The 13,798-nt window shown below is 36.7% G+C and overlaps 1 protein-coding gene across 26 annotated transcripts in view; it reads left to right on the top strand.

The window, feature by feature from the left end:
* Positions 1 to 13,798, top strand: part of TRPM3 (transient receptor potential cation channel subfamily M member 3) — a 904,668-nt gene that overhangs the window by 602,135 nt on the left and 288,735 nt on the right. For all 26 annotated transcript variants that reach the window (XM_025359898.1, XM_025359896.1, XM_025359895.1 and 23 more), the window contains exons 4-5: positions 7,493 to 7,706; positions 10,954 to 11,078. In XM_025359898.1, coding sequence (XP_025215683.1) covers positions 7,493 to 7,706; positions 10,954 to 11,078 — 339 coding nt within the window. The remainder of the gene's footprint in view (positions 1 to 7,492; positions 7,707 to 10,953; positions 11,079 to 13,798) is intronic.

The following is a 13,798-nucleotide window of genomic DNA, read 5'->3' as shown; positions in this document are numbered from 1 at the left end:
AAAAATGAAAATCCTCAGATAATCTCAAAGTGTTTTATCCCTTGGTTTTAATTATCCCCTTACCTACAAAACCATGTACGGGGCTAAACGGTGACAACCCGAAATGAAAAAAGTAGCAAATTAATTCATTTAAATGCTTTATTTATATCTTGCCTTTTGTTCTCCAAGAGAAGGGCACAATAAATCACAAATAACGGGCAACATCCAAGGGCCAGAGACACCCTTTGTTTTTGCTACTTGCAAGATTCCAGATAATTAGGTGTGTTCTACAGTTAACCAAATGTTCCTTTGTATAAGAATTAGTACTAGTCAAAAGAGATTAGGTAATTGAGGATACTTTGAGTAGCTTGTCAATTGCTGCATTTTCATATTTGCTGTGGCCTTACTAATTCTTCCAGTACTTCCTAAATCTTCCTTTGGATTTTCATGTAAAATACTGAGTGCTCTTTCTTTGACCAAATAACAAACACAAGACACATCATTTGGGATGTTTGGTCTGGGGAAAAGTTATCATTCTTGCTGCTCATGTGGTCCCTGGGGAGCTGGTTAGAAATGCAGAGGCCCAAGCCCTACCCCAGATGTATTGAATCAGAGACTATATTTTTGACAAGGTCCCCAGGTAAGTTCTGTGCACATTAAAATTAGAGAAGCACAGCCCCATCTAAAGCTGCCAGTGTTAACAGTAGCTTCAATAATGAATTAAAGGATTGTTGAATAACTGGCTCTGATATTCCAGTCACTCACCTTCCCTGGGTCTCTGTATCCTCATTTGAAAAGCAAAAGAATGGAACAAGAGTCCCATGATTGCCAAGATATCTCTAAACTCTGTTTTCTTTCCAAGACAGTGACTACTTCATAGCCAGTGCTGAAAGGCTTACTAAAGAAAAAAAGACATGGTCAGGTCAAACACAGTCCCTCCCCTCAAAGTGTAGCAGGACCAGCGGCAGACAAAACTCGTCAGACACCGAGTTACAGAAGGAAGGGGTTTATTCGGCCGGGGGCATCGGCAAGACTTCTGTCTCAAGAGCCGAGCTCCCCGAGTAACCAATTCCTGTCCCTTTTAAGGGCTCGCAACTCTAAGGGGGGTGCATGTGAGAGGGTCCTGATTGATTGAGCAAGCAGGGGGTACGTGACTGGGGGCTGTTTGCACCGGTAATTGGATCGGAACAAAACAAGATAGGGATTTTCACAGTGCATTTCTATACAATGTCTGTAATCTATAGATAACAGAACCAATTAGGTCAGGGGTCGATCTCTAACTACCAGGCCCAGGGTGCGGTGCCGGGCTGTCTGCCTGTGGATTTCATTTCTGCCTTTTAGTTTTTACTTCTTCTTTCTTGGGAGGCAGAAATTGGGCATAAGACAATATGAGGGGTTGTCTCCTCCCTTAAAAGCTCTTGCAACATAGAGAGATAAAATTGACACATGGGAAAAACAACCAGAAAAAAAAAATATATCACACTGGGTTTGATTAAGAGTTGTATTGCATCAACCTGAACTTGCATTCTCAGGAAAAGTCATGTTGGAAGAAACAAAGGCCTTTGAAAGATGAGAATGCTTTCTGTAGATGAAAGGGGAGAGATTGCATTATCTAGGACTTGCGGGGGGAGCAGCACTGGCCAAATGCAGAGAGAAGTGAGGAAAGCCTCAGAATTGGCAAGATCAGGTCAAGTTATAGGGGATGGTGAGGGAAAGAATGGGGAGTTTATATCTGATGGAAGAATTTTAATTGAAAAATAATATGGTCCAAAAGGGATTGGAGAAAGAAATCTGCCTTTTGGTGTCTCATAGAGAAGTCATTAGGAGGTTGTTGCTGTAATTCAAATGGACATCCTAGTAAGGAGAATATATCCTTAAAATGGCAACTGAAGAAATAGAGAAAAGAAGCTAGTTGAGAGCACTGTTTTCATAAGTGGACCATTAGAATATGGAGACTTATTTGTCATAGGTGAAGGAAACGGAGAAGTACCGAGAGACAGAGCCATTTAAACCTTTGTGGTAAAGAGAAAGGGCCCTGGAGTCAGACCTGGGCTATGAGCACTCCCATACTGGCAGAGTGAACTTGAGAACATGATGGATTCTTTCTGTCCCCATCGGTAAAACGTGGGTAAAACCAACATCCCTGTTGTTGGGAGGAGTACATGAGAAGGTACAAGTAGAACACACAGCATGCCTGTGCCTAGTGCACAATAAATATACAAGGTTCTTGTGTTCTGGTTATTTTGTTGTTTGTTGTTCTTGTTTTGGGGGATTTTTGTTTTTCTTTTTTTTTGGAGATGAAGTCTCACTCTTGTCACGCAGGCTGGAGTGCAGTGGGGCAGTGGCGCGATCCCAGCTCACTGCAACCTCTGCCTCCCGGGTTTAAGCAATTCTTCTGCCTCAGCTTCCCGAGTAGCTAGGATTACAGGTGCGTGCCACTGCACCTGGCTAATTTTTTGTATTTTCAGTAGAGACGGTTTCACCATGTTGGCCAGGCTGGTCTTGAACCCCTGACCTCAGGTAATCCGCCTGCCTTGGCCTCCCAAAGTGCTAGGATTACAGGCATGAGCCACCTCGCCCCGCCAGGATTTTTTTTCTTAGTAGAGTTAAGTAATTGTGAGCAGAGAGAAAAATGTGAAGAGAGCCCACGAGTAGTGTGACCTCACCTACTGTCTCCCTTTCTTCATCTGTAAGATGGGGAGCTGGGATCAAGGGGATCTCTTAGGTCATTCATTCATTCACTCTCTTGATTGCTTACTAGCTGAGTAACAGACATTCTGTGGTAATGAACACAGCTTTCTATAGGTTAGGCTACTTCAAAAGGAATTTCAACATATTCAGTAGATCTATTGGTCTTTTTCAGTGAGCTGCTCACCTGATCAATAAGTAGACCCTTTTCATTTCTTACTGTTATATTGTATGTGTAACTACAGAATTCCTAAAGTAAATTATTTATCAAGGGAGGCTTATTCCGAAAAATGCATTTATTTATTACCAATTAGTATGAATAATTGAACTCCATAATATGTCACTTAGCTAGTTAAGTTTGCTGAAATTATTACACGGTATCTGTACTAATTTAGTATGAATTGTAATCTCCCTTCACCCAATGTGAGATAATAATATATGTATATCTATTCCCAGGTACTAACTGTGGCTGTGGTATCTCACAGCATGTGTGTGCCTGGTGCACAGTAAATACACAAGGTTCTTGTATTCCAGTTATTTTGTTGTTCTTGTTTTCTGGGATTTTTTTTTTTCTATTTTTGGAGACAGAGTATCCTTCTTGTTGCCCAGGCTGGAGTGTAGTGGCGTTGTGACTAGATGAAATGTGTAGGTTCAGATCTACATGAGGAATTTTGGGGTTCCAAAAGCCACAGTCACAACAACTCAGAAATGTTATGAATTACTGTGTAGTCTTGCAAGGGGCAAATACTTTTAGTAGTATTTTTATACTTTAGATGCTTTTCTATCTTTAAGAAAAGTGTAATTTATATCTCACCTTAGGAGAACATAGGTCCACATTAAATTGGAGTTCTTTAAAGTGATATTAAAGTTGATAAATAAGAGAACAGTAACTTGAAAAGCAATTTCTTACCATGTCTCACACTAAAGCATTCTTGATTTGTGTAGTTTGGAAGCCTTGCAATTCCCAGTTCTACTTTATTTTACTAAATAACCTGTTCTGGAATTAGTCAAAATGAAATAAATTCAATTCAGCAGGACCCCCAAATTTTAACTATTCAATTCACTAAACCACACTACTCAAGTAATAGTGTACAGACACAGAAAACAATGTTATTCTTTCATCTTTATGATAAACTACTTTACTGAGGTATGATTGGCATGCAACAAGCTGCACATAATTAGTATATGCAACTTGATGAGTTTGGAGATAAGAATTTATCTGGGAAATCATCAGCACAATCAAGGCCATAAGCGTACCCCACACCTCCAAAGTGTTCTTCTGCCCCTTTATTTATTTATTTATTCTTTTGTTTATTCTTTTATTTCATAGCATTCGTTATAATTATTTCTCTTATAAAGAGACTCTCAGTGAAGATTTTTAAAAGAAGCTTGGACTTAAGAAATTCCTCTGTTGGCCTCTGATACTCCAATATCCCCTCTTCAGCCCGAATGCTCCTTGTATGGCACAAAAGTACACACTGGTGAAAATTTCTGTTGATAGATATCTGAAAGTTTTTGCCCTCTGCATGAGAGTTTGTGCACAAAAGATGCCATTTTTCATATAGTAAACTCTAGTCAAATCCCGGTGATATAATGTACTTAGCTAAAATTGTCAACATTTACTCTGTATTCTGGAATCATTTTTTGCTAGGTAAATCAAATCAATATAGAAATAACTGTACTGGATGCCAACACTTTGGATTTCCGGCATATATGTAGGAAACTTTAGCTCTTTGGTATCTCTTGATGATGCAATTTATTTTATTAAGCTGCTTTCATATTCTGCTTGCTTTTGCCTCATGCTTCAGCTAAATATATTTCGAATATACTTTAATGAAAGAATAGACAAACAGTTTTTGAGGCTTTGAAACAATGGGGTTTTCCAAACCCAGAAGTATGGCAATAAATTATCATCTCCTGGATAATCTTATTTATGAATCCAAAAGCACATGTTTGTATGATTACATGCAGGCATATTCATTTTGTGGTTATGCAACTTCAACGTTCATACTTAAATTCCAGAATTAATAATTTTCCGTTGTTTCCCACACAACATAGGCTTTAGAATGTCAAAACTCTAACTGTTGCCATTCATTTATATGCTGTATTGTCCAGTGCTTTAGTTTTATCACTTTCCACTGTAAATTAGACATTATATTATATACCCAATACTTTTTTAGATTGACCTTATATTAACTAATATCTTAGTTTATCTTCCTAACTTACAACCCAGATCATCCATTTTGGATCATGTAAGTTCTGCCTCCTATATATGCTTTAAAACTTCCTTCAGGCCAGGCATGGTGGCTCATGCCTGTAATCCCATCACTTTGAGAGGCCAAGGTAGCCAGATCACGAGGTCAGGAGTTCAAGACCAGCATGGTCAAGATGATGAAACCCCAACTCTATTAAAAATACAAAAAAAGTAGCTGGGCATGGTGGTGGGCACCTGCAATCCCAGCTACTCGGGAGGCTGAGGCAGGAGAATCGCTTGAACCCAGGAGGCAGAGGTTGCAGTAAGCCAAGATCGCACCACTGCACTCCAGGCCAGGCAACAGTGCAAGACTCCATCTCAAAACAAACAACAACAACAACAACAACAACAACAAACAAAAACAACTTCCTTCAGCGAAGGTGCCTAGAAATAAACTCTCTCAGTTTTGGCAGTATGAAAATATCTATAATCTCTCATTTTTAAAAGATAGTTTTGCTGAGTATAGAATTCTAGACTGACAGGTAATTTCTCTTGACACATTGAAAGTTTTGGCTTCAGGTGTCTATTGTTGCTGTTGAGGAGTAGGTCTTCAGTCTAATGACTATTCTTAGTACATGATCTGTCTTTATTTCCAGCTACTTCTGAGGAATTTCTCCTCCCTTTGGTGTTATGTGTGATGTGTATATAAGTGAGGTTTCTTGTCATTTGCCTGCTTAGAATTCACTGAACTTTCTGCATCTTAGAATTGGTATCTTTCTATAATTCTGAGGAATACTCAGCCAATATTTCTTCTAATATTGCCTCCTCCCCATCATCTCTTTTATTTCTATCTATAATTCTGATTATCTCCTCCAAGCTCCTTTATTTTTCTTTTATGTTTTCAAATCCTTTGTTTTCCTGGCTGCATCTCATTTATCTTCTGGATCTATTATCGTTATAGCTAATATGTAATTTAACTTACCTATTTAAATTTTCATTTAATTATTACATTTTGATTATTGGACGTTCTGTTTGGTTCTTTTCAGATGTATACACATGCATGTATACATCATTTTTTAGTTTCTTGCTCCTTACTCTTGTACTCAATCATCTTGTTTATGCTTTTTAACCTATTAAACAGTTATTTTATAGCCTGTATCTGATCATTTCAATGACTTTCAGGATCTTATTCTGGTGCCTGTTGTTTCTATTGGTTTTCATTCATGCTACCTTATTTCCTGTATAATTTATTTTATTGTTTTACTATGAAATACTTATTTCCCCATGAGAATTATATCAGGCATGGATTGATGACACATTCTTCCACAGATAATCTGCATTTACTTCTACCAGTTATCTGGAACCATTTTCCAGTCAGAACTATTTAACATTAAACACTGCTTGGCAATTCTCAAACCATACTGATGGTGTGAATATGGGCAAGGCCTGTGTGGGGGCCTGACTATATTTAAAAATAATCAGAGGGGAAATGTTTTCCTCATCCACCCAGAGTCAAGATTGAGGAAGGCAAGTTTTCTTGCCATCTTCTTCTGTACATCAAGTTTATTTATTTTTTTTTCTTTCTTACATTTGAGGATGATCCCTTTGAAGTATACCAGCCCTATGTGGGATCCCATATTAAATTCTCCCATAAAAGCATTAAATTCAAACCTGCATGCAACCATTAAATCAGATGCTCTAGGTCTTCCAGGGTTTAGGAAAGACACTCAGGGTCAAATCCTGCTTTGGTACTCCCTAACCTCCTGAGGTTCTAAACTGCTTCTTTGTTTAGGAGTCTCAATAATTCTTTTTTTCATGCCAGCTCAGAAACCTATTTCAAAGGACTTTCTATATTTGCCCAGTTTTTCAGTTGTTTCCAGCTAGAAATTGAAGTTTTTATATAATTACATTGAGACCTAAATGAGTATATATATGGTTACATACATATTTATTACTGCATGCATTTACAGTATTTCATTTATATAGACTTATCATAACTTTATTTCCAGTTGCATCTGGTAACACCTTGATATTTGCTGTACACTCAAATTTTCAACTATTCTTCAGGAATAGTTGTCCTGCCTTTTGCTGTGTTATTTAAAAGATAAACATTACATTTGGTATGCAGTTGTTATAGCTATAAATAAATGTAATTCACTATTACCTTATGTCAAAATTCTCATTACATTATGTAGAACTGTAGAATCTTTCACATTCTCTCAAAATAATAGGGTCACAGAAATAATAATATGTGCATCTAGTTAATATAAAGAGATATGAAAAATATTAGAAACATTTGAACTGTTATACACATGTAAAGGGTGGTGAAATATAAACATGATTTCCTTTGAGCAAAAAACTTGGTCTGGGAAAAGTCATGCTTGTGCAGCATTTTAGAAAATCTAATAATTTCAAAATGAATTATTATTTCAAGAAAGCCTTTAAAAATATAAACTCTTTGTCTAATGAAGGCTCTTTTGATAAAGCAAATGATCACCCCTTCTTTAAAAAATCTGATTTTATATGAGACATTTTTGTCACATAACTACACATATAATTGCAATCAGTAAAGATAACCAGCCTCAGCCAGTCCTGCCTTGTCTCCCTAACTGATGTCCTTTCTTCTTCCAGTATGTGCGAGTATCTTTTGATACAAAACCTGATCTCCTCTTACACCTGATGACCAAGGAATGGCAGTTGGAGCTTCCCAAGCTTCTCATCTCTGTCCATGGGGGCCTGCAGAACTTTGAACTCCAGCCAAAACTAAAGCAAGTCTTTGGGAAAGGGCTTATAAAAGCAGCTATGACAACTGGAGCGTGGATATTCACTGGAGGGGTTAACACAGGTAATTGCAAGTGGAACAGAGAAAGTCAACATAGGCCATGGGAATGTTGTGCCTGATATAATTTTCTGCTAAGGTTAATTATCTCTATATCACCCCACTTCATCCCTACCCATGGGTCCATAGTTGCTAGTTATCTCTCCCTCCTTTATCTAAATGAGAACTGTAAAGTTATTTCTTAACCAAGAAGAATTACTTACACATAAGAAATGGGTTGGGATATTTAATAGTTGACTATACAGAATTCATAAACACAACTAATGGAAGTTCACAGGGTATTTTTAAATAGCTTAAGTTGCCAATAATTTTTTAAGGAATGACTTTTACTTTAAATTGAAAGCTCTACCTCTGTCCTTTACACAATTTCAAGTTTGGTGCCAAATAGCTTTAATTTTTGCAAAACGACATTTCCCTCTGGGACATAAAGGCAAAATCTAGGGCATTACGTGTTTATTTTAAAAAATATTTTATTAACTCCTCACAGTGCCAATAGAAGACACACCTCATTCTGAATTCCAAAGAATTTTTCCTTCCTGCCATCTATATTGTGCTATAGATGCATTCTTAAATCAGTTCTTACCAGCCCACCTATAGTTAAGTGCTTATTTGCAGAACATTTTTGATGTGCACCAGATAATGGAATGGATGCCTGTAAATGTTTTTGGCATATTCTGTGGGTCTGAAGTCTGAGGTGCCAATTGGAAATGCAGAGGTAATGTTGCAATAAGTTAAGGTAAACTTATTACAAGCCCCAAAGTCTGTACATGTGGATACATTCGTAGTTAATGGAATATTCTAAACGTAACTCTGGTCCAGTTAGTTTTAAATAACATGTTATCTTGGGCCAGGTATGATGGCTCATGCCTGTAATCCTAGCTCTTTGGGAGGCCAAGGAGGGTAGATTACCTGAGGTCAGGAGTTCAAGACCAGCCTGGCCAACATGGTGAAACCCTGTCTCTACTACGAATGCAAAAATTAGCCCGGCATGGTCGGGGGGGCCTGTAGTCCCAGCTACTCAGGAGGCTGAACCAGGAGAACTGCTTGAACCTGGGAGGTAGAGGTTGCAGTGAGCTGAGATCGTGTCACTGCACTCCAGCCTGGGCAACAAGAGCAAAACTGTGTCTCAAAAAATAAAAATAACACGTTATCTTAATGTTGTTTAAGATAAATTTTGCATTTGTAGTATGGATGCTGTTTCAGTAAGACCTACACTGAGAATTCTCTTAAATACCTAGAATTTGTGAACATTCTGCACACAGCTACATAAAGATATTTCAGTGACGAAGTCTGCAGATTGCTCATGTTCAATGTTATGTGAAATTCTGACGCAGCCCATACACTGACATGATCTTAGAATGATCTGCTTAGCTCTTCACTATTTATCCTGTAGTAATCAAATATCTATAGAGCAATTTTTCTTTCAATGACTGTTCAGGTTTTGGGTTCCATGTTTCCCTCTCAACTAAGCAGGCCTCATTTGCCTGTGATTATTGTCTATTGCATTCCTGTCACATAGAGACCAACTCAACGGGTTCTACAGGTTCAAAAGAAAATCTTACCAATGCTCTATTTCTAAGAACTTGGAATACTATTTATTGTTTTTATTCTTTCATAAAATGCATTCAATATCAAAAGAAGAATTTATAGTCTACATACTACAAACCCAAGAGTTCATCTCTGCCTCACTCCAGGCTTAGTGTTCAATCCAATACCCAAAGTGAGGTTCTGACGATAAAGTGTTAAAGTTGGGTAAGAGGTATTGATAGAATTGTGCAGACAGTTGAGCATACCATAAAGTTAAACTTCTTGTCCAGGGCTGGCCCTAAAAGGAGTTTTGTATTGGAAACAACTGGAAACAATTTAATATTAATATTCACAGTCTTCTTTTGGGAAGTTTTGTTTTGCTGTTTTTTGGTTCGGGTTTTTGTTTTTTTGTTTACCAGTACTCTCAGAAGATTCATAGATAAGATAATAAGTGAAAATGATATTCTTTCCAACACTCCTGAATAGCTCAACATGGATTAATGGCCATTTACACTGTTTTGTTATTTGCTTTTTAAACAGTGATTCTTCCTGTTTCATCTTATGAGCATTTCAGTATTGGGCTACTTAAATACACATGTCTTTTCCCATGATTAAATTGCCTGGTGTGTTTCATGTGTTTAGTTAGTTTAGTGCACAGGGTCTGAGCCCTTCCTCTAGGCTAGCCCCTGAGGTGTAGGAAGGCGAATAAGGCACTGACCCTCCAACTTTCCTCTCAAAGAGTTTTACTGTTAGAAGAGACATCTCCACATGTAATTATGAATCACTGCAGAACATGTTAAGTGACATACTGAGCTATTCAAAATTTACAAGCTGCAATATGTTCAAATGGAGAAGAAATCAAATCCAACTCAACATTCATATAGGAAATGGCACTAGGTATACATTTTTCCTGGAGAAATGACTGGAACTTTGATAAGCAGAAACATCTTTTCTTAGAGGATATATCTTATATCTTCCTATAAAAATGATCATTTGAGAGGGAGGTTAAGAGAATTAGAAATTGTATCTTCTTTAAATGGTTTTTAAAAAGGTAAGAGTTATGCTGCCTACCATCTTGTAAACTGAATTTTCTCACCCTTAACTATGATGGGGTGGGTCATTTTAACAGAAGAGGAAAATAATTAGAATGATGAAGATTAAAAGGTGTGTCTATATATTTTAACACAAATTTTCCACAGAATAATCCAACACTGTCTTTATGAGTAGGTTCTCATAAAGGTTAACACAATCTCAAACTAAATAATTCATGTCTTTGAATGATTTTAACTCATATACAGACTGTGGTGTAGATTTAACATACCATTATACATGGTACTTTTAACATGACACAGTCAAGCTGTTGGTTCCTAATCATACTAACGAATTATTATGCTTATAAGAAAAAGAGTTTCTAAGTTTAAGAAATTGTATTTATTCTTTTTATAGACATTGGATGCTTTTTGTTTTTTCATATAAATTGGAGTAAGAAATGCAATGCTAGAATTCGTATACAAATCCGGCCAATGCATTTGGCATTACAGCCACGAGTTTATGTTTCCTCCTAAATACAAGTAGTTTGTACAGACATGTGTCAAAATTTTATACTCAATTTATTTAACCTCAGGAGAAACCATTACCACAATTTTCTTTAGAATGATGGGAAGGTATTTGCTTTAAAAGACAAAATTAATGCTTCTCTTTTTTTTTTTTTTTTTTTTTTTTTTAGGTGTTATTCGTCATGTTGGAGACGCCTTGAAGGATCATGCATCTAAGTCTCGAGGAAAGATATGCACCATAGGTATTGCCCCCTGGGGAATTGTGGAAAACCAGGAGGACCTCATTGGAAGAGATGTAAGTCCTGAGTGCTGTCCTTTTCCACGACTTCTCCTAGAGGTGATATGAGAAAAGCATAACAAAATTAGTATTCAAAATGTGCATATTATAGTACTCTTTTAGTCCCCACTCACTAAAATGAAACTTATGTTAAGGAATGGTTTCTTGGGCAAATACTTATTTTCTAAAATCTCTATGCAAACTCCAGGTCAATTCTTATGATCAAGAAAGGTCCAAAGGAAGACTTACCACCTACCCCCTCTCTGCTTAAATCAAGCAGTGGTCTTTCTTCACCCATCAAATCCTGCCATTACTCTTGGTATAGTGATGTTAACATTCATTAACACCACTTAATATATGGCAACATGAACTCATTGACCGATATACTAAACACAGACTCTCCGCACCCCAGGGCTCTAGCATCTTTATAATTTGAGTATCTTTCACCTAGTTCCTGAGAGTTGCAGAGAGAGATTCTTTTCATTTCAAAGTACCATGAGGTCTATCTGAGCCACAAAAAAAAATTTTTTTAAGTGGCTAAGAATTAACTGGTCTTAAACTTCTTCTTCTATTATGATGTAATACAATGCAGCCGTCTTATTTTAATACAACAAAATATATGCAATTTTTAAAAATGCAATGCAAAATACCTTGAATTTAAAAAAAAAAAAAAAAAAGTCATCCTAGGGCTCACTGTCCTGCCCTTCGCAAATCTTAAAATGTGTTGTATGAGTTACCAGTGGCAATGCAGGCATTTGAAAAAGGAGGTGCAGGATCCATTTGACCCTGAGCAGAGGTATTTCCCCAGGGGCTTGCATTTCTCCTGAAAATTTACCTAAATGGGACAGACTGTGATGCATTTGAGCGGCAGACACTTTCCTCTCAGTTTTAAGTAAAACATATGTTTCAAAAAAAACTAAATGTCATGAAACACAAGCTGCAAACAAACTCCATTGGCCTTAAAAAATATCTTTATGGGGTATAAATGCAGATGTTTTATGTACATATATTGCATAGTGACTAAGTCTAGTCTTTTAGTGTACCCATCATCTGAATAGTGAACATTGTACCCAACAGGTGATTTTTCAGCCCTCACCCCTTCCACCTTTCGTAGTGTCCAATGTCCATATTCCACTCTGTATGTCCATGTGTGCCTAGTATGTAGCCCCCACTTACAAGTGAGGACATGCAGTATTTGACTTTGTTTCTGAGTTATTTTACTTAGGAAAATGGACTCCAGTTCCATCCATGTTGCTGCAAAAGACATGATTTCATTCTCTGTTATGACTGGGCAGTATCCCACTATATATATCTGTATGTGTGTGTATATATATAGTATGATATATATATATATATAGTGGGATATATATATACACACACACACATCCAATCCTCCACTGATGGACACTTAGGTTGATTCCGTATTTTTGCTGTTGTTGATTGTGCTGCAATAAACATGTAAATGCAGGTGTCTTTTTTATATAATGATTTATTTTCCTTAATTAAAAAAACACTTTAAATCCATTAGAACCTTTATTTTAAGTGATAACAAGTGTCCACATCAATGATATCAGATTGCACATATAAATGCTCATTTATCCAGGATACATAGGTCAAGGGATGAGATAATATTCTCTTAATTAAAATTTACTGGCTGTTTCATATTACATTTACAAATTGAATATCTCAGCAACAATTTCCAAAGTGTTACATAGGCAGACCAGACTGGAAAAGTAAGTGTTACTAATTTCTTCAAAGTATCTGAGGCTAGTCTTTCATGCAATATATTTGAGGTAATACTTAGATTCCAAATTGGCTTTTAATTGTATGTTGATTTTGCACTGGAACAAATGTATGTCTTAAAGAATTAGAATATGCCAAAATGCTTTCAACAGCAAAATCATTTAATAATGTATATTAATACATTAATTAATTATTTAAAACTGTTGATTCAAAAGTCATTTTGAAATATAGCTTCAGGATCTCTATTGTAAACTCAAATTATTATTTTTCAGTTTGAAGGCGGACACTATTTTGAACTTCCTCATTCAGATGAACTAGGAATAAATGGCAGTTGATTATTTCTTTATGCAAGATGGAGTAACTAAATAATTTCCTTAGTTGCCTAAGCATTTGCAGAGAATGCTGGCCTACTGACTCTTTGTATTATTTTGTTTATTCATCTTATAAATTTTATAAGATTACAGAAAGACAGTACTTCTATTACATTTACTTACCTTGTTGAATTGGAAGAATCACTTCTGATTCTTCTACCTCCCATTCCAGCTTTTTCTCTGACTTTACCTTCTCCTTTCACTCCTCTTTTTTCTTCTTCTTTTGTTTCTCCTCATTGCTTCTTCCCAGTTGTATGCAAGTAGAAACTTACGATTTCCAATGGAACTTATTGACATTGTCTGCCTTCCCAACTGAAAATAGTCCTGATCCTAGCATAGAGGGCAGAAAAATGTTCAGTAAATATGTGCATCCATCATCCCTGTTCCTGAGGGTCTCATAAAGGCAAACCACGACTCACAAAGAACCAGGTGGACCATGGGAGAGACTGTTGCAAAAAGGAAATGGAAGTGGCAGGTTATAAAGAACACAGGAAAGACAATTGTATTTTACTTTTTCAGTAAATCTTTCACAGGGATCTATTGAATTTTGACCACTCTGTTACTTTCTTCCCTTAAAACTGGGGAACTAGAATATACCTAGGATTTCTCAGGCTCTTGTGTGAT

Source organism: Theropithecus gelada, chromosome 15 (assembly GCF_003255815.1).
Source record: "Theropithecus gelada isolate Dixy chromosome 15, Tgel_1.0, whole genome shotgun sequence".
NCBI classification, from domain to species: Eukaryota; Metazoa; Chordata; class Mammalia; order Primates; family Cercopithecidae; genus Theropithecus; species Theropithecus gelada.
Note: the sequence above shows the minus strand (reverse complement) of the source record. Positions and strands in the feature narration are given on the sequence as shown.